Raw genomic sequence first — 21,583 nt, 5'->3', positions numbered from 1 at the left:
CACTGTTGTGGCCTCTCCCGTTGCGGAGCACAGGCTCCACACGCGCAGGCTCAGCAGCCATGGCTCACGGGCCCAGCTGCTCCGCGGCATGTGGGATCCTCCCAGACCGGGGCACGAACCCGCGTCCCCTGCATCGGCAGGTGGACTCCCAACCACTGCGCCACCAGGGAAGCCCCAGGACCATAATATTTTGATTAATGAAATCTGCAATTTCATTTGCTTTTGGGGGCGGCCTACATTCTATTACATTATCCTATGTTGAGTTGCTTTTCTAAAATACTTAAGTATTTTCACCATGGATGGTAGCTAAAAAAGTTGTCCCTTATACTATTCTGTAAATAAGTTTTTTAAAAATGACTGCTTGAAAAGAACTCTTACGTTGTTGGGTTTTTTTCCCATGTAGTAACAACTCCATTTTATTGTGGTTTTATTATACTAATTTAACTTTGAGGGAATCAACTTCACCCTTCCAATTTCAGTCCAAATATGTTGGACAAAGTTTATTTAATTGTTCTGCTTAAAAGATAAGACCTATGGCCTAAGCTAAGACAATCAGATTATTCCTTTACTCTCACCACAAATGTTAGCTCAGGAACCGGTCCACAAGGACCAATATGACTCAATTCAGGTTTTCTGTTTGAGCTCTCAGGAAGCCAATCTATTCTTTTTCTCATAGGACATGAATAAGAGAGGATGTAGGGCAGGCGGTATCTGATATGGCCAATTTGCAATCACATGGGCCAATATCAAGGAAACAGAGTCTAAAAGTGAGGAGAGATAAATCTCATCCTAATGATATCATTTGACCCCTGGGTCAAATGAACTCGAAGACACTTTACTCTAGAACTGTATTTGGATAAACCAGCAAATTCCTTATTTTAGATGGTCTGCCATTTGTGAAAGCAAATATCTTCAGTGATAAAGCACTGTTAAAATTTTATGAGTTCCAGTTTCCAGCCTGTTTAAAACTATGTTAAATGCATCTAGGTCAAATACCTTATTACATAAGTCTGTAGCATCCCTGTTCTAAATTTCTAACAGATACCAATCTACCAAAAGAAACATAATTTCTAGACTCATGCCGTGATCTTAAGTGTGAGCCCTTGTACATGCTCTATTGTGATAGTGGACATGGTATATTATAAATGTCTATTTGCCTCTTTTCTAAGGTCTTTGAGAGCAAGTGCCATGTCTTTTATACTGACCTATCTCCAATATTTAGCCGATTTACTTGCAAATGTTATGCACTTATTAAATATTTGTTGAGTGAAAGAAGGAAGGAAAGCATAATTTCTACAAGAAAAAAGAGAATCAGACTTATAGTATATGTTCTTTATTTCCTCCTTTCTTATCCCTGTCTGCAATATGATCTCAAAGGAATTAGGGAAAAAAAAGAAGAAAAGAAAAGAAAAGAAAGACACTAAGGCAATCTACAATCGGCGTTTCCTAGAGTTGGAAAAGAAAAACGTTTGCAGGTTGCTAAAGACAGCGAGCTTTATTTGGTGAACTTCTTACTGACTTTGCTCCATCACTAACTGGTAAGCATGGCCAAGATACTTAACTGCTCCAATCCTGAGTTTCCCTTTCTATAAAATGGGCATTATAATACCTACCTCAAGAGTTGTTGTAAGTATTAAATGAGAACACAGTGGATAAATTTAACTGTTATTACTATGACTTTAAAATACCTTGATAAAAAGAATTCATATTGGCACGATTTGCTAAATTATTTTTAAAATATGCTTTTGGAATCCCAGGAGAGGCTGGAATTGAAGGAGATATTATTTGGAAATTTTTTAAGTTTTACTTTTACTGAAAGAAAAATCTTGTAGGCTTTTAGGATACAGAATACAAAAAAATTACTGGATATTTTGCTTCTATATGCTTAAATGTATATCTCAGGCCACAAGGGAAATTCAGGCTATGTAATTCCCCAACAAATTGGTCAAAATCCTCCCATCTATTAAAATTTTAAAAAAAGAAAAACTTGTTTCTAATATCTCACTTCCTGTACCACTTTGTGTAATCTTCTCATTAAAATTTAATTTATGGTGTTTGCAAAAGACCACTTTGTTTTAACGTTAAATTATTTTGTTTCTTTTTTTTTTCAGAAAATACTTCATTCTGAATATAAACTGCAATTAAAATAATTTATCTAATATGGGTACAGGAAATACTTAAATATCATTATGGATGCATACAGGGAAGAAATAGTCATAGTCTATTTACTCATTCTTCCTCATATGTATTTCAATCCTCCTTGTTGAAAATACTTCACAAATCATAACACAACTCCCTCCTACTCAAGTATGAGGGATGATTTTGTTTCTGTCTTCAATGAGAGGGCAGTCTGGATTCTCCATAATAAGCATTAAAAAGACTATTAAAATAGTCACTTTGTATACTAGTTTACTTTTTCCAGGCCTGAATAAATTTTAATATGAACATTTTCCCTTTCTGAATTTTAAAATGTATTTAAAAATTCTTTTTTAAACCAAAATGCCTTTATGTCGTTTCGGCATTGAGCCCAAACACACTTTTTCATTGTTCAAACCCAAAGCTAGAACGTGGGGGATTATCTCAGAGATCCCACAGCACATTATGACATTAAATCCCTTTTACTATCTCTGAAGCATTTTAGCTTCTATCCGGCTAATCCAGATGTGATATAAGAGGTAATCAAGGATCATAGTAAGTAACAAGTCAGCCAGCTTTGCTGTATTGTTTCATTACAAAATCACTTACCCTCAAAAGAATAAGCAACTATTGTCTTACACGATTTCTATGACTACAAAACACTTGAAAATGGATTCTCTTGCCTTCAAAGAAATTCAAGCATTGTAAATGTTTTTAATATAGTTAAGCTGCCATCATCTGAACTCTGACTTGCAGTCTAGTCTATCTGGGAACTAAAAGCTAACTTGAAAGTAATCTACCGTTGCCCTGTAATTTTGGAGTGCCCCAAAATCAAGGCTTGGAATTACTAAGTAGATTAGGTCCAATTTGTGCCAAATTCCCGATTATTTACCTGTTGAACAATTTTTTAAATAATTTCATCTAGAATATACATTAATATAATTGCCCAATATCACTAAAAAGTGTGTGAAGTACCTGTATATTATAATTGATATTAACTGGGAGATTACCACAGAATATGTAGAATCCCCCCCAAAATTATTCTAGATTTCAAAGTGTCTAACAAATAGTGACAAGCTGATGCATTTGTCAAATCTTGCCCAAATGCTTATGTACAAAATTCAAATACAAGATAACTTTCTACAATCAAGTGCTTTTCAAATAGAAAAAGATGGAATGAGCATTAAAAGCTATAATCTTCTCAAAATACAAGTTTGGAAAACAGAATTTTACTCTTTTAAACTGAAACTTAACCATGAACACATATGAAAGATACTATATATTATCTTGCCAATTATATCTGTACATATAAATATTTCAAAAAGTTACTTTTAAATACAAATCAATGTATTTTCATGGTCTGTAATCTGCCATGTAAATTATTTTGAGCTCTAGTAGCTAGAACAACTTATTACAAAAGTTTTATAAAGTAAAACAGATGATAGTCTATGTCTGGTAGGCATAGAATTTAATGATATGTTCAAAGCTATAAGCCTCTATAAAGGATTTTTTGCAATTTCTCAATGACAAAAGAAGATCCTATATAGAGGAATCAAGTAGCTAAAGGTTTCAGTTTGTTCAGAATTTAATAGTATCTGCCCCATACAGTAACTGAAAATATTCTATGGTAATACATGTGACTGTGTCATTTAAACAGCACAAGCTTCATGAGCTTTATACTGGATTAATCTGATCTGGTTAACTTAGCGCCACAAAGATATTTTAATGTAAAGTTCTCATGGGGTATTTTAACTGAATGAATGATTCTTCAAACACATTGCTACAATACAGTCACAAACTTACCTTTTGCCATTAAGTGAACATCAACAACACTTAGATATATCTTTTTCTAAAACTGAGCCTTTCAATTCAGAATGTATTTAGTATTGGAGTTTTAGTTTTATCACAACAGCCTCTTAATCTTATATTGTATATCTTTCTAAGGTGATCTAGACGAATTCCTCTTCATAACTGGAAAACACCAACTTTTTACTGTTGGAGTGTCTGTGGTGTTATCTCAGAAAAATGCAGATTATTTTTTTCCCCCATGAGCTCATCAAACAATGAATTCTAAATTATCTCTTATATTTCCACTTATAGTTCATCCCTTTAAGCATCAATCTCTCACATTCTGTTTATGTTTATCATAAATTCACCTTCCAAAGCAAAACTAAACAAAAAAGACTATTCCTTATACAGCCACACACACACCAAAAAAGAAAGAAATTCACTACTTTCTTCTCATTTTTGGATTTCCATTCCAATCTGGCTTTATCTCTTCTCTGTGCTTGTCTTTTCTGCCCTCACATTACAACTTCTAAGTAATATTCACCAAGTTGATAACTTCTTGCTTCTTGAAACATACATTTCTGAAATGTCTCTATTACCAAACTCCTTTGCTTTTCCTTTAACCTCTCTAGCAATTCCTTTCAGCTCCTCTTACCTGATTTTCCATTATCTAATGTCTAGATGTTGGAATTCCCCAGGTCTTGATTCTGTATTCTATTCTCTTTTTCTTCTGACACAATCTCTCTGGGTGATCTCATCTACTCCCAGAACAATAACTGTGATCTATATGGATAACTCTCTCTATGGTTTCACTTCAGAATCTCCTCTGAGTTCCAGACCCGTATCTCTAATTGACTGTTCAGAGTATGTGGCTGTGGATTAATGTCCTGGCCCTGACATTTACCACCTCTCAATTTTATAATGAGGGTTATAATAGCTTATTTCCTGATTTATCATAAAGACTGAATGAGTTAGTATGTGTAAAGCACCTAAAATAGTTCCTGATGCAAAGTTTGGACGATGCATCACATACACCTGAAACAACACACTCAAAAGGAAGTTCTGAATATTTTCCATCAGAGCTGTTCCCGTATAGGCTTCCCTATTTCAATAAATGACACCACCTTTTCATTGGTGCACCTATTCTCTTTTCTCCCTCTAACCTATTATCTAAATGAGAATATACCTGTACTAAACACAAATCAAAATATTTTCTCCACTGCTGATACCCTTCAAGAGTTTCCCATTACAATTTTAATAAACTCAAACACCTGCACATGTCCCTGCATATCCTGACCCCTTGTATGTCTTCTCATACAAATCACACATATACACATACCACACACACATGCATATACCATATTCACACAAAGATGTCCCCACCAATGGATGGATCCTTCCAATACATCCAATTCCAATTTAAATGTCTCTGAGAAAGCCTGCTGTAACAAGCTTTCTATCTAAATAGCTCACTGTCCCCACCTATTGTTTCCATTGTCATTCCCCCAAATTTGTTTCCTCCGTGTCCCTTACCCCGAGTTGTCGACATTATGTCTTCTTAGTCACTGTGTGCCTCCCGTATCAAACTGCAGGTCTCGTTAGACTAGGGCTTATGTTGGTTTATCGACCTTTAAGTGTACTCACCCCCTAGCACAATATAATAGGCATTTAGTGACTATTTCCCGTAGGAAAGCATGCAAGAATAAATGAATGAGTGAATTAGTCCTTTTCTAGCAGCTTATTTCAGAAAAGCTAGTCTGGTTTTTCAGGATCCTTCTTATCATTTATACTTTTATTTAGCTAATTCTTGGGGGAAAAATCATGCTGCTACAGTTTAGGTAAAGAACACCATAAACTACATTTGTGTGTCTTTTGAGCACTTTAAATTGCCAAATTGTATCATGTTGCTTGATTGAGCCATCTTTTTCAACTTTTAGGGGAACTCAAAGATAGGTTTAGTCATTGTACAATTCAGGTCTCCAAAACCATTTTGTATATGAATTTTATCTTCTAAAACATTTCTGAAAGTGTCTTTATTACAGATACCTTGGATAGCCTCTCTCTACTTCCATTCTACCCTCCCTCCGGTTGCAAAAATTGCAATGCCAAAAACCTGTCTTCTAGACTCCCAGCATGTTTAATTTCATCATTTAGATGCACCTATAGGAGACTGAAAAGCAGGAATGCTTTAGCAAACAAGGTCGCTTTGATGTGAGTAAGTGGCTGAGGCTGGCCTCAACATTTTCAGTATCTAGTCTGTGGGTGCAAAGAGTCAGGTGTGGAGGCAGCTTTAAAGAACAAAGCAGCTTCCTGGCCAATTGATAGTCCTGGGTGCTCAATAATCCAGTGTAGTCTCCTGACATCAATCCTTCTAGTCCTTTCAACAATTGTGTGTGCATCCAGTTCCCTGTACAGAAGTCTCTCTGCTTATATCATCTAGAGTGGTTTGTATATCTAGCACGGAAGTCTGATACAAACATAGGAACATGTTTTTAAAGAGTTTTTATTTCCTTTCTTGTTTGCTTTTTTTTTTCATAGCATTTCTACAGGGTAAAACATATCTCATAACATTGTAAAAATATCTTGGTGATTTTTTTTTTCATTTCTCTCAATGTTTTTAAACGACATATTTGGGCTTTTTTTTTCCACCATGGACAATTTCAAATATATACAAACAAGAAATTATTATAATGAATCTCAGTGTACCACTTACCCAATTGCAATTCATGGACTGGCGATTTTATATCCTATAAAACCCCACCCACATTTTCCCTAACAGATCACTACCAAAGTGTGACTTACAAGTTTCATGCAGCAGAGGCTCTTTTTATCAAACCTTAGAACTTAAGCCTTAGATTCATTTGCACCTATATAATAATAAAATATAACTATAGTAAAATAAAATAATAATATAACATATAAATACATTATATGTTCTATAATCATAAATAATATGAAAGTTATTATAAATGTAATAAAATGCCATGATAAAACCCATATATTAAATAAGCATCTAGGCATATTTTACGTCTTGTAAATTTGCTACTATTTGGGACTACAGTAATGATATCAGATGTTCTGCCATATTCCTCTGACTACTTTAGGAAGAAATAACATATGCATCACGGCTCTTCAAGATTTCAGATAATTCTCAATTTTCTCGCGTAACCTCTAGAAATTTTTACTACTTTCATAATAAGTTTCAAACTGGCTATTTCTAAAGCATATTGCTCTCACATGAAAATATAGTTGGAGAATTATTAAACTCTAAAAAGAAACATGAGTTAGAAATCAACACTAATTGAATCTCTCTGTCTCTCTCTCTCTCACACACACACACACAATTTTGAGTATTTGGAAATTAAGAGCTTGCAAACTAATAATTTATGCATACTTTAATCAGGAATTTGAACTGATTTGTAAGAGCCAATGATTTTGTGTATTTAAAAGTAAAAATGACATATAAACAAACTGAAAACTGATTCCAAGAAGGACAAGCTTGTTTTTCAACACTTGCTGAGCAGCCCTCCCCTGATGTGCTGTGCAATCACCCAGTTCAGTCTCTGCTTCAATGGCTAAGCACTGGCCTTGCAGGAAGGGATACTGGCATAATCATTCCTCTTGCCAGTGGTGCACAATCTCACTCTGACATGACTGCTGGGCTAATAACACAGGTCTCCCAGTAGCAGAGAAGTATCAGATTTTCCCATCACTCTCTGAACAGAAAAGTGTTGTGCCCTTCCCCTCAAAAACAAAATTCAAATCAAAACAACCACCACACACACACCATTGTGTTTTGCCAAAAGCATTTTTCATGATTTTGTATTTTCACACCTATGATAAATACTTTGACAATTACAATTCAAAACTTTCCTCTGCAAATACTTTAGTAAAACTGATGGCCCAGGAAAAACTTGTTTCTCTTTAGCACTCAATCATATAGCTGTCACAGATACAATGACCCAAGCAACCAGTTTCTCAGCATCATCACGTGGTCAGAATTGTGTTTTCACTTTCTTATGATAAGATACATATTTCACCAGGAGAATAAAGAATGTTTTAAATAAACAAAATAAATGAATGTTCAATAATAAAATTAATAATAATTCCAATGCAAAGTAATCAGTAATCAAGTCCCAAACTCAAGAGAACACATGGCTGTCTCTTCCTGGATATTTTATGAGCCATGCAATCATGTAACTCTCAGTATTTTACAATATTTTTACCCCACTTATAGCATGATGTAGGGATTTCCTGTAATTCCTATTTGCTACTTACTAAGAGTAATCAATGTCTAGTTTGTCATCGTATGACCTTCTTATTCAGTGTCCTTCACCACATTTTTTTTTTCCAACGTATGCTATTACTTCCTAGGAAGGGAAGTTTTCACTAATGGCATTCAGCCCAGTCTGCTCTCTCCACACCATGTCCTACCTTGAAGCTCTCTTCAACTTCACCTTCATTTAAGCTTACCTATTGACTCAGTTTCTATGACAATGTTTTCAGCTTATTATCACACAGGGAAGATCTAGAAGTCTCATTCACTTTAAGTGTTAACAGCTGAGAGGAATTCATTTGTTACCCCATGCACACAGGCCCTAAGAGATTTGCATTTTAATAGAGGACAATTCTTTCATAACTCAAAGAAATGGAATATCTCTAATGGTGGAATTTCAAGCATCACTGACACTAATGGAGGAAATATTTGGGGTGAAAATACTTATCACCAAACCATAATACTTGAGACAACTACAAATCTTTTCACCTAGATTTAAGCTTAACTTGAATAAAAGCAGATATTCATGCTTGAACAAGAGTAAAAGCAGAACTAAATTTAAGGCAAAAATCTAAGCTGTTTCTTAATGGAGTCCATTATTATCTTTGCATTCTTTGCTTCTTATCTTTGCAAAGTGAAGTTATACCATGTATAACTCAATTTCATTATGTCTTGAAAAAGATGGCCTTAAAGTTCTCTTCACCTTCACCAAACTTAGACAGGCATCTTCTTGTCCTTTGGCTCCTGATCTCCCTTTTCTTAGAGCATTTACTTTAGAAAACTTTTTCTCTCTCTGATCTTTCAAGATATAAATTTTCTTAAAAGTCTCCTGCCAGTTTTACAACCCATGTGTGCCTTTCTCAGAGGCCTGGGAGCCACCCCTTTGAAATGTAATCATCAAGAAAGATAGTACTTCTATCTCCCAGTTTCTGTGGGAGGGTAGGAACCTAACTCCCTTGGGTGCCTTGCTCCGAGTTGTAAAACTACACTCTTGACATGAAAATAAGAGAAAGTTTTCTCTTCTTTTGAGTAAGGCCAATCAGCAAATACAGATGGCCTACAATCCTCCCACCCCTTTCCAGATGTTAAAAACTCTTCTGCTTTTTGTTTCAGTGAAATTGAGCTCAGAATGAGTTCTGGTCTCTCTCCCCTATTGCAATAGCCTTGAATAAAGTCTGCCTTGCGTGTTTAACTTTGTCTAGTGCAAGTTTTGCTTTGACAGCCTGGACATGGACAGACTTAAGTACCTATATTCAATTTGTTTACATTGCCCCAAGATTCCTTTATTAACAAACACCCTGAACATAATCTGACTAAGGAAGCAAAGAAAGTACAATACCTTTTTTCTTTACATCCATGGCAGTTTCCTTCTCAGTTTTCATTTTGACATCTTCTTTTTCTGGTAGTAAAATGAGAAAATTATAAACATCTGTTTAATTATCATATATTTCAGGGCACATTTTACTGCCATTAACATCCAATTCATCTTGTATAGAGTGATTCTACATTAGAGTCATAGTCATGTCAAATATGAGTGAACTAGCACCTTTGTAACAGAACATTGGTTTTGGTGTGCTATCCCTTCAGGGAAGGAGCAAATTTTTGCTAAGGTTAAAAAAAAAAAAAAAAAAAAAAAATTTCATGATAGTATGAACATTAGATGGCATTGTTAATTATGATACAATTCAATAGTTTTTCTAAAGGACATTAAAAGGAATATATTGAATGTTCCCTGGGCTATCAGGCCACTGCAAGCATGTCAGAAGCTGAGAAATCTCTTGGGCTCATTTGGGACTTCAGATGTGCTATTTGAAAATAACCATTCAAAAAAGAACAAAACATAGCAAACCAACTATTTTCTTTCCCATACATTCAATAATTCATTTATTTATTTTTTTTGTGGTACACGGGCCTCTCACTGTTGTGGCCTCTCCTGTTGCGGAGCACAGGCTACGGACACGCAGGCTCAGCGGCCATGGCTCACGGGCCCAGCCGCTCCGCGGCATGTGGGATCTTCCTGGACCGGGGCACGAATCCGTGTCCCCTGCATCAGCAGGCAGACTCTCAACCACTGTGCCACCAGGGAAGCCCAATAATTTGCTCTTTTGATAGACAATTTTATTAAACTAAATTAATTGGATAGTAAACTTCATATTCATATATGTAATCAAGTAAAGTAATGAAGTAGAATTAAGCACCACTCCTAAGAAAGAAAAAAAATAATCAGTAACAAATTTTTAAAGTGTTTAGGCTTGAATCTTCTTTTAAAAATTTATCAATCTCTACTTTTTTGGAATACTAACAAACAAATTAAATATATAAATATATTTATAAATATATAAATATAAATTTGTTTGTTAGTAACAATGACAATAAAATTGTTAAGGGGATTTCTTTCCTAGAAAACAGTAGCTTTACCAGTAATATTACAAATGGATACTAATTAACTTATGTGTTAGCTTTTAAATTCCTTACCTTTCTTTTTTGTTTCAGAAGTCACTTTATTCTCAGCTTTCTTCTTTTCTTCTTTTTCTAGAGAAGAAATTTAAAATATTTCCTTTAGGAAAATTTAGTACAAAAGGAAAATGAAGTTTTGAATGAAGGATTACCATTAAAGTCAATTCTGCCTCCAGATAGTTTTGTGACTTTGAGCAAGTGATTTAATCTCACTAAGCCTTATTTTCTTCATTTGTAAAGTAACAGTACTTCCTTCAAAGTTAGATATGTTTTCAAAGCATTCTGCACAGTGCCTGGCTCACAGTAAGTGCATAAAATTGTGGGCTGCTAATACTGTTTACAAAAAATGAACAAGATAGTTCGAGCTTTCTGAACCAAACGTTTCTCTAAAGTAAGATATTAATGTTGAAAATTAAAATATAATTTCTGAGAAACAATGCTGCAGGTAAGCTAAAAGAATTGTTTTCTTTTCATATGTTCAGTTTCATTAGAAATAATACATTAGGCCATTAACAATATCTATTTTGATTTAACTGTTTTTCAGATCTGCCTCTTGTCGACAGACATTTGGATTCTGGTGACATTTATCTGGCACCATATTGGGGACATAACTTCCACTACCCTTTCTGAGTGGCCATATCAACCAGCGTGCTCAGACTATATTTGCACCCAGAGGTTGCTGTTAAGTCTGGATGACACATAGAACAGTTTGACAGTTTGTGGTACCTCTAGACTTCTTTATGGAAGATTTCTGTTTCAGAGATCTAAGAAAACCTTGGTCTGAGGGGCACAGGGAACTTCAAATGCTGCCCAGCAATAGCCATGTAACAACTAGACATCCCCGGACATTTTTCTGGTAAGTGTTCTCATTTTAAATAACAAAGTCATGTAGAAGTACACAGTTGTTGAAATGGAATATTCAGTACTGTTAGGTTTGAGGCAGCTACAAGCACAGTTAATGTTGGAAACTGACTGATTTTTATCTTCAGTTAGTAATGTGATTTACCTTATATTTGAAATACTTTTCTCTTTGCCATTTGTCTCTCCAACCCAAGTATAAAATGCCAGGCATTCAAAGATGTTCATTACCCAGAACTATAATGAGACTGTTACTATGCTGAAGAAATTCAATGTGTACTTCTAGTATCAATGCTTAAGCTGCCTACTAACGATGGCATCTTATTAAATATAGGAATTAATTCATTCCCTTAGGTATAGAGATTTTTTACCTATGAGATCAAAGCCAACACTTTCTTGCAGTGTCAGAAGTATAATTTACAAAGAACTTCTTTTCATGACTCCTAGAGATAAGTTAGTGTTGTAGGGAGAAATATATTCACACTCTGTCTACAGTGTACCTTTACAGCTCATCCAGTCAGAAACAGAAAGTCAAGAAGTCAGATTTTGATAGTTCTGGAGTTAGAAATAAACAAATGGAATTCTACTTTGCCTTTTCCTAAAGGTTTATACATATTAAATATGCAAAACGTCTTTAAAATTCTGAATAAAGATACTTTTGATTTAAGTATCATTACTTTCAGCTTCTGTGGGAGAAATTTTATGTAGCAAGGACTTTTCCATCTTATCTAAATAAATGCATATGCCAGACAGTTGAATTGGCATTTGCTAAACATCACCATCTGGTGTCATGTGCTAGGAAAGGAGTTAATTAAAATACAGATTAATTGTAAGCATTTCTTAGCCTATATTAAAAATCAATGCCATAGCCATGATAAGATCACAACTCAGTATCCAACTTAGTATCCGAGTCTCTAAGTTTCATAATGTAGATGAATAAATATTTCATTTAAAAGTTCGTGCCAATTAGTTAATCTTATATTAAACTTCAGAAGGAAACTAGGTATTTGAGGCCAGAAGATGGAAGACATTCTTTTCATTTTTTTAAAAGAGAATTGTCTTGTGTAATAAATTCTACCCTTTATATTAATATAGCTGGGACTTTATTGTGGTGATACAGTATTCTTTCCTTAGTTCAGATTGATTAATGCTTCCATTATACACTCTGCCTGTGATTATGGCCATACACTGAAGGAGTCATGAATAAGAACAGAAATCCACAAAAAACAGGTATAAATAATGTACTTTAATAACATTTTTATGAATTAGACTTTTAAGCCGTCATTATGGGACTTACTTTATTCGTGGTTAATTCATTTTAAAACATCAACTTCTGAAGATTCATGCATTTCTTCAAGCACGACTGTCTATTCTTTAGGTGATTTGGCAGCAGTGAAATTAAGCTTTTCATTTATATAAGGCACAACAATTTAATTATATCCTACTTGGATATAAAAGTAACCCATGTTTCTTATATGAAAACTCTCCTTCCCTTGACTTTTTTCTCCTTCAACAGTCAACAATACTCCCTTTCCACTTGACTGTGCGCCCACATATCCAATTTCCTCCTCATCCTCTCCTCCAATTTGTTTGCTGTTTTGTTAGTAACAGCTAGAGAAGAGTTAGGAAGATTTTCAGAGGGTTCACAATTAAGTGTGTCTATAGAGTGTGAACTTATCAGCATACCGCCTTTCTCTGAGAAAAGTGTCATAAGCCCGGAAATGACGGCTCTATCTGGCAGGGATCACAGGAAGGGCTGGCTGAGAGAGAAATCCTCTCCACAATGAGCAGCTCTGAGCCACAAATGTTATTAGCTTCTGCATAAATTAACATCAGATGAAAGAAAAATTAAATGACTTACTTTTTACTTTCTAAGCCCTTACAATGGGCTTTTCTCTTGCTTTTAAATGTTTTTATGCCATCTCAAAGCCAGAGAATCCACAAGAGTTAATTATAATTGTAAAGCTTTTGAAGATGCCTGTTCCTAGCAAACCGAGCAAACAAATGCAAATGCTTCATTTTCATCTTATGTTTGTTCCTTCCCTTTTTGCCTTTCTACTGTACAGATTATCCAAAATCTACATGCTTTTCTTCTAACTCTCTCTGGCCAGGGTTGATGTATTCTTGGTCCCAGTCAGGTTCCCTTCATAACAACTCATTCTAGCACAGCTCGTCACTGTCACCTTGTTTGTAAAGAGTGGCAGAGGCTGGCCTGGAACCCCAGTCACAGTATGATCATGGAAAATTTCACATAAACAGATAAGTTCAATTACACCAATGATTATCAGAGTTCTCCATTGTTATCTACAGAGGGGAATGGAGCAAGAGAGAAAGCACTGGTGCTAGCATGGGGGACCTTGGTCTGAATTCTGTCTCTAACCCCTTCTGGTTGTGACACTGGCAATGTGCTGTGACACACTGAATTTCATTTACCTCTTTTAAAAAATGCACTAGTAAAATCTACCTTGCCGGCTTATTGTGAAGAAACTGAGCAAAAGTGCCTGGACCAAAGTGGATGTTCAAAAAAAATAATGATAGCAATAACTAGCTATTACTATATTTTAGAAACAATCAAAATCTGCCTACATGTACTCTTCAGTAATTTTTCTAAGTGTGACATTTATTAATCTGGGTAAATGCACATTAATTCTTATTTTTCTGTGTTGAGGGAGGCTGTATCAGGAGTATTTTATATTGTGAAACTTTAAGAAAAAAATACTCAAGTAGGAATTAACATGTTTATGAAGGGGCACTGTGCTGGAATGAAGTGGATTCCAGTTTCAGTTTTGCTATAATTAGTAGTTTTTGCCTAGTGCAACTGTAAGGGAATCTTCTGTCTTCAACCACAAAAGTCAGGGGAATGAGTAGAATGTAGTTAAGTCCCTCTTCACCTGTCTATGCCTTTATTCCCCAAATGAAGTATTTATTTCCTAATTTTTCTGAGAACAGTTAACGTAAAAAGCTTTAAATCTGTAAATAGCTGTTGTACATTCTCTGGCTTTGCTATGGCTTAAAAAATTTTAAAGCTAGAGAAAAGTCCATTTTTAAGCCTTAAAAATGAATGTTTATATGCATGCATGGATATATGAATACATATATATGTGTATATAATGTCAAGTGATAATAAGGGTCAGAAAAAAATAAAGCTTGGTTTGGTGGATTAGAGCATGCGGGAGCAGATCAGAAGTGGCTTTTTCTTTTAAGGTGGAACAGGGGTAAGCCTTTCTGAATGAGTACCATTTGAAAAGATTCTTGAAAATAAGTAGAAGAGTTTTGGCTATTGAGGAGAAGACTTCTGCAGAGGAAAAGTATCTGCCAAGATCTTGAAAGAGAAGCGTTCGAGCTGTATTCAAAGAAGAGCATGGAGACCAGAGTGGCTGGAGCGGAGGATGCAGAAGAGTGAGAAGAGGGGTGGCCAGTGATGTAGCAGGGGCCGATCACACAAAATCTTGTTCATGATATGAATTTTCCATTTTATTGTGAGTAAGGTAGGAGGCTGCTGAGAGGTTCCAAGCAGAGCAACTATACTGTGATAAATTACGTGTTAAGAGGAACTTTGGCTGTTGCTGACTGGTTGGAGCCAAGTACCCCACTGGATTTTGTGATCACACTGCGATGAAGAAGACTAAGAAAGTAAAAGGATTCAGTACAAATATTCTTCTTCATGTTTTCCTCTTTATTCCCAAAAATTTCCTCTAAATTTTATTTGGGACTCCTGAAAGAATGTAACATTATAGAAACATGGTGGGAGTACCTCACTTTACATTGTGCTTACGTTGCTGTAACAGCAAAGCTCTTCAAGGACTTCACTTGAGTTATCTGGCATAACTAAACTGGTTTTTCAGAACCTGAATCCAGTCTTTGCCTTGACTTTTCCTTTAGTGAATGCTGAATTATTCTTAGAAGTCAGCTCTTCTCATTATCAGCTACTAACAACAAAAAATTCACAACCAGAACTTGTAGAGCATCTTCCACTGACTTCCCAGAGACTTCTACATAAACAATTTATTCACGTAATCAACACATGTTTATTTAACCTTATGTCAAACCCTTTGCCAGGGTCTAGAGTTTTAAACTATTCCTTCCAGGAATTTTAGGTATGAGACTAAGAAGGGATAAAGTTTACAATTACAATATGGACTTAGGGACATTAAAGTCGGAGTCTAAGGGAGACAGCAGAGGCCCAAACCCAAGAGCAAAAAGTGTGAAAGCTGCTCCAGGGAAAAATGGTATGTGAATTCTGAACTGAGTATGGCAAGTGTTACTATCAATGCTGGCTGGAGGGACTGAGGTGCCTGCTGAATGCCCAGTCCTGTCCTGCAGATAAAGGCTGACAACTCTTAGTGATACAATACCATTCATGAAGTAAACGTCCCAAAGAACTCCAGAGCTAATCAGTGTAAATCCAAACGTTTTCAAGATACCAGGCTACATACAGTTCTTTAAGCTTCAAAAAAGATTGTGGAGAAGTGATCTCAATAGTTATTTTATGTGATCAGAGCAAGGCAGAAAAAAAATGTATTAGTTTTGGTTTAATCACACTGATTTTAAGGTGATAGGAAATTATACTGTAATAGAATGTTATTGACAGAATACAGTACATGACCTTACATGCATTAGTATATACTTAGTTCTGAGATAAAAGTCAACACATCCTTCAACCCATGAGAAAATGGGCTCAGGAAAGATGAGTAACTTGCCCAACTTCACAAATCACATAAGTGACAGAACAAGGATTTAAAACTAAGGATCACTGCAAACTCTGATCTTTCCCCTACAACATGGAATAAGAAGTTTGAGGTAGACTTATTCTAACAAAAAATTGCAAACGAACTGAGGCACAGACAGAAAAGTGCCATTTTCTACCCTCTCTTTGTGACACTTATCTTTCAGCTCTCTCAAGCCAAAGTTCTCTGATATAACGACAATTTTTTTCTGTTTCTGAATTTAGTATGCAAAAGGGAATGCAAAGAGAAAGATTATTTGATACATTTCAAATTGCGAAAAAAGTTTCTTATGTTAATTAAACTTCATATTTAAAGTGGATAAGGTAGATTTCTCCCAAACCTTTCAAAAATGATAAAAGCTTTTTAGATAAGTGACTGCATTACTTTTGAATGGATTAAGTTTATATAAATGAAGGTGGCCACAGCTCTTCTTTTTCTTTCTAGTGTTTATTTTTCCTCTCAGTGCTTTTACATTTCAGAAAGCAAATGCTCAATTAAAGTTTATTGACCTTTACGCTCAAGTGAGAAGCTCTCCATCCACACAACTCATCTCTGGATAGCTCCAAAGAGAGCATTTTGTATTTTCTTTTTTGTTTTTCTTGGATTTTTTCTTTTTTGGGTGCTGCAGCCATTTGGAGATTTTCTAAAAACTCTTCTAACCCTATTAAAATTTACTTTTTATGCAGAATCATTGCTTGCTCAAGATCTTTTATTGTAAACTTTTCTAATGCATCTTTCTACAAGGGTAAGGAAAATATAAGATTCATTTCTAATAGCTGTTTATTTTCAAAATCATATTATTTACATATAATTACTTTTTTCATGTTTTTATCTATATGCTTTTTCTATGTTTCTCTGTAGTTGGAAATGAATTGCAAAAGTACTTTGTTGCATTTAAAATGTCAAGAATGACTAGAAACAGAAAATTGAGCCTTTCCTTTTTGTGACTAAATTATTGATATTTAGGGAAAAAGTTGGTTATCATTCAAAATCAAAATATACATTACTCTAAACTATCATTTCAAAGATATGGCTATTTTTATAACAGGTCTTTGAGAATTTAGGGCTTGAGTTACTAAACAAATTAGAAAGACTCAATTACCCAAAGTTACTGGTATATTGGGCACATTTGTAAGTCTGATTCTTAATTGAAGCCTTTTATCTTAAAAATATGCCCAATAGATATCAATATTCATAAAGGAAATAAATGCCCATTCAAAGAGTACAACTTTTCTAGTTGTAATTGTTTTACTATATTGAATTCAGGTTTATTTCAAATGATGGACTACATAAATTCCCTCATCTTTCATAAATTATACCAAACCATTAACACAATTTTTGTCGTCTTCCTAGTATAAGGTCTATTCTAGTAGATTAAAAATTCTTACACAAAATTCTCACATAATTGAAACAAATATCTGTCACTGTTTATTATGCGAACAATTGCCAAGACCCCTTACTCCATTTGGATAAAACAGATCTGGCTTTAAAGATGTAGCCACTTTTCTCATCGGTTTTAGAGAGGATGAATAATTTCATTGGGAATTCTAATAAACTTATATAATAGAAACATTTAGGTCAAGCTGACACAAATAGCAAATAAATGTTTTATAAAGAAAAACTGGTACTTGTAAACTAGAGCTTTGGAGGGACCTGGTTCTTTCTTATAAAATACTTCATGAGAAAAGTTTGCTGGCACAAGAGGGTTCCAACTAGAATTTCATAATAAGAAAGCTATTAAAAATCACATTCACTCTTATTCACAAAACTTCTCATCCCAAACTTTCTCCTTTGTCAAAATATAGGGGAAAAAAACCCTAATTTTTAATACCAGCATGAAAGTTATGAAAGATCTCTTAAGAAGGAAGCTGGCCCTGATCAACAAAAAGCTCCTTACCCTTCCCTGATTCTTGGTTGTCATCCCTTGATCTCCAGAATAAAAATTTATTGCTACTAGACAGTCAAATCAGACAGACATCCCTCGCCATATTGTCAGATGTATAGGGGAAGAAAAACAAAACTTCTTTCTCTTATTATGGGAAAAAGCTAATGATTTCCCCCAAAACTATTTTTAATCAATAATGGAAAATCGAGACTATTATAACAAGAGAGAAAAGTTCTAAGTTTGGAGATGCAAGTTTCTAATGAAATATATTTAATGTCTATTAAAATGTATTTATATTTCATAATCTGTGGAATATATTTATTTACATTTTCCTTTTTCTTGACACTTTTCCACCTTTTTGTCTTTGTGTTTCTTTTTTCCCCCTAATTTCTCAACAGTCAGTTAAGACTTACCTACTTTTCCATGATACTAAGCTGAATTACCCTTGTTCTAACATATTTATTATCCCCAACAGAGCTAAGTTACCTCATGCCTAGCTCTGCACAGTGCTGCAATCAAAAGAAACGAGAGTCTAAAATTCCAGGGAGGTTTGAAGATAAGTTTAAATCTTTTTTGAAGTCTCTCAAATAGCTAATGTTGTATGACCCAAAGCAAAATGTTCTAAAGGTTCTCTCCTTACTGGAGCTTCCCATTCCTTCACAGCATTTCCTCCCAAAAGCTTCTCTCTCCCAAGGGCATGCTAAAAACTTACTTCAGCCCATGCTGACTCTCCTATTCCCTTCCCTTGACCTTTTTTCTCACTGTCTGACTCTTATATTTTCTTCTGGGTAATAACCCTTCCTATTCAAACATGAATTAATTTAATTATTTGAGCCCCTTCCAATTTTTTGGCTCACCCAGCATATCCTGAGTCCTGAGCAGAACATAAACACTCAGGAGCTGACCAGGCATACCTAGAATATTCCTTAGGCAATAAAGTGGAGGAGAAAAGCTGTGAATACTTATGTTAATATTTGTGTCCTCATCACACATGTAAGAAATAATTAAAAAAACACTTTTACAAATCACTGAAAGGTGAAAGTTAAATACAGTTTGTAGTTTAGTTACTAGTGTACCAAAGTTAATCTCTTAGTCTTGGTAGGTGAATCATGGTTTTATAAAATCCTAACATTAGAGGAAGCTTGCTGAAGAGTGTATTAGAACTCTATATATTATCTTTACAACTCTTCTGTAAATCTAAAATTATTTGAAAATAAAAAGTTTAAAAACAACAAAATATTGGAAATATTTCAAGACTCTAAAACAGAGGATTCATTTTTCCTCTAGAAGTAGTGGTTAGCCCCAAAGGAAATGAAATAAATGTGTAGGGGGAAAAATGAGTGAAATAAAAGCCTTGAGCATGATAAAATTTTGGAGGTGGAACAAACTTTTGAGATCATTTATTTCAAAAAATATAACTTCACAGTTGAAGAAGCTGAGTCTCAGAGAGGTTAAAAAACTAATATGAACAATTGAATCTTTAGTTCAGAACTCCTGATTGCTATACCCTCATTTATATGTGGCAGCGAGAAAACTTAGAGGCAGAAGTAGGTCACCATGAACTTCTAATTGACAAGCGGAAAGGTTTCTGGCCAGTTTTGTCTTATCCTTCTCCCTGGGGCTCTTGGCCCTGTTGTTCCCTTTCCTCCCTCATCTTTTCATCCTTAGTTTTCTAGTCTATCTTCTGATGGTGTTTGTGACGGTTAATTTGACTAAGCCATAGTAACAGTCACTTGGTCAAAAACCAGTCTAGATGTTGCTATAAGGTATTTTTTAGATGTGATTAACATTTAAATCAGTAGACTCTGACTAAAGTAGATTACCAATCAGTTGAAGGTATTAAGAAAAAAGATTGAGGTCCTCTAAGGAAGAAGGAATTCTGCCTCTAGCCTGCCTTTGGACTTGAGAATACAGTATCAACTCTTCCCTGAGTCTCCAGCCTCTGGCACGCCCTATAGCTTTCAGACTTGCCAGCCCTCAAAATCACATGATCATGTGAACCAATTCCTTAAAATAACTCTCTCTCTCTCTGCCCCCTCCTCCCCTCCCCGCTGTGTGTGTGTTTGTGTGTGTGCACGCGCATGTATGTGTGTGTGTACATACATCATATTGGCTGTGTTCCTCTGGAGAACTCTGAATAAAACAATGTTGTTCCCCACATTTTCCTTCTTGGATGCACTAAACCTCACTCACACTTATGACTGACCTGCCATTCAGTTATATCCAAAACTAAGATTTGTATGATACAGGGTATTTTTAAGATCAATTGTTCCTTGGGAGCTCAATAAGTATTACTGGGAAAAGAAACGTTTCTGTGACCACTGAGTTTAAAAAGAATTAAACAGTTTTCTGACAAGAATTTCACGGCTCTTTTAACATACTTGTGTACATTGTGACTGTCCAAAAAGAAAATATTATGTGGACCCAAAGTATTATGTTATAAATTTTTTTCACTAAGAATATCATAGAACTAGAATTCCCCATAACATACTTCAGGAAATGCTATGCTTGGAATAAGCTTATGACTTCAGCCTCTGCATCTCTCTCATTTGTGAACTCCAGACTTCTATCTTCAGTTGTCTGCTGGAGATGACCACTTGTGTGAATCCCACTCAACATGCTGCCTGACATGTGGCAGAGTCTTCATTTTCTCTCCAGGTCCAATATCCACCCTGACCTTTATGGATTAACACAACCTCTGGATTCAGGTTAGTTTGGCCAATGGGAGCAACATCAAGAGATAATAGAGCAGGAAAAAAAGAGAGTTGGGCATGTATTCTCCAATTATACACCCTGGCTCACTGAGAATATTATAGATATCATTTTACAGATTGTTCATGATGTGTTCTTCTACTAAAGGACATAGTTTTGATTGGGCATCTCTCTCCTAGAGTTACAAGGTTTGGGGGTTTATAAACCACTCTATTCCCCTGCCTCCTCAGGCCTAGGGCTGGTAAAGGCTTCCTGCATTGGCTAGCCTTGGGGTGCTTCACCATAACTCTGCTCAAATACTTAAATACTCTTAATCACCCATTTTGAAAGGTCCAGGGACCCTGATGCACCTAGCAAGTCTGAACTCATTATCATCTCCCCAAACCTGTTCTTATTCTTAAGTGCCATTCATTTATCCAGGTCAGATAAGACTTTAGCAATTATGCTCAGCCCTAACTTTTATTGCTAGTCTACGATAATGGAATAGACTGATCCTGGGAGTGACACACCTGGATTCCAATTTCAATTATACCACTGTTAGGACTGTGTTATCTTGGGCAATTTACTTGATTCCTCTGATCTTCTCTGTAAAATGATATAAATCACATTCACTGCTTGGAATTGTTTTGAGGGTTAAATATGATTGTTTAAGAGAAAAGTCACATAATTTTCCCCCATGAGCAGTAGCCTCCTAAGTTTTTCTTGTCTCCAAACCCCCAAGCCCCACCCCTCACCATCCACACT

General features: G+C 35.2%; 1 protein-coding gene across 1 annotated transcript in view; it reads right to left on the bottom strand.

Moving 5' to 3' along the window:
* TRDN (triadin) overlaps positions 1-21,583 on the bottom strand; it is a 372,809-nt gene that overhangs the window by 180,933 nt on the left and 170,293 nt on the right. The window contains exons 11-12 of the mRNA XM_065888711.1: positions 10,676-10,732; positions 9,540-9,599 (exon numbers count right to left, since the gene is read on the bottom strand). Of these exons, the coding sequence (XP_065744783.1) occupies positions 9,540-9,599; positions 10,676-10,732 (117 nt within the window). The remainder of the gene's footprint in view (positions 1-9,539; positions 9,600-10,675; positions 10,733-21,583) is intronic.

This window comes from Phocoena phocoena, chromosome 12 (genome assembly GCF_963924675.1).
Source record: "Phocoena phocoena chromosome 12, mPhoPho1.1, whole genome shotgun sequence".
Taxonomy (NCBI): Eukaryota; Metazoa; Chordata; class Mammalia; order Artiodactyla; family Phocoenidae; genus Phocoena; species Phocoena phocoena.
Note: the sequence above shows the minus strand (reverse complement) of the source record. Positions and strands in the feature narration are given on the sequence as shown.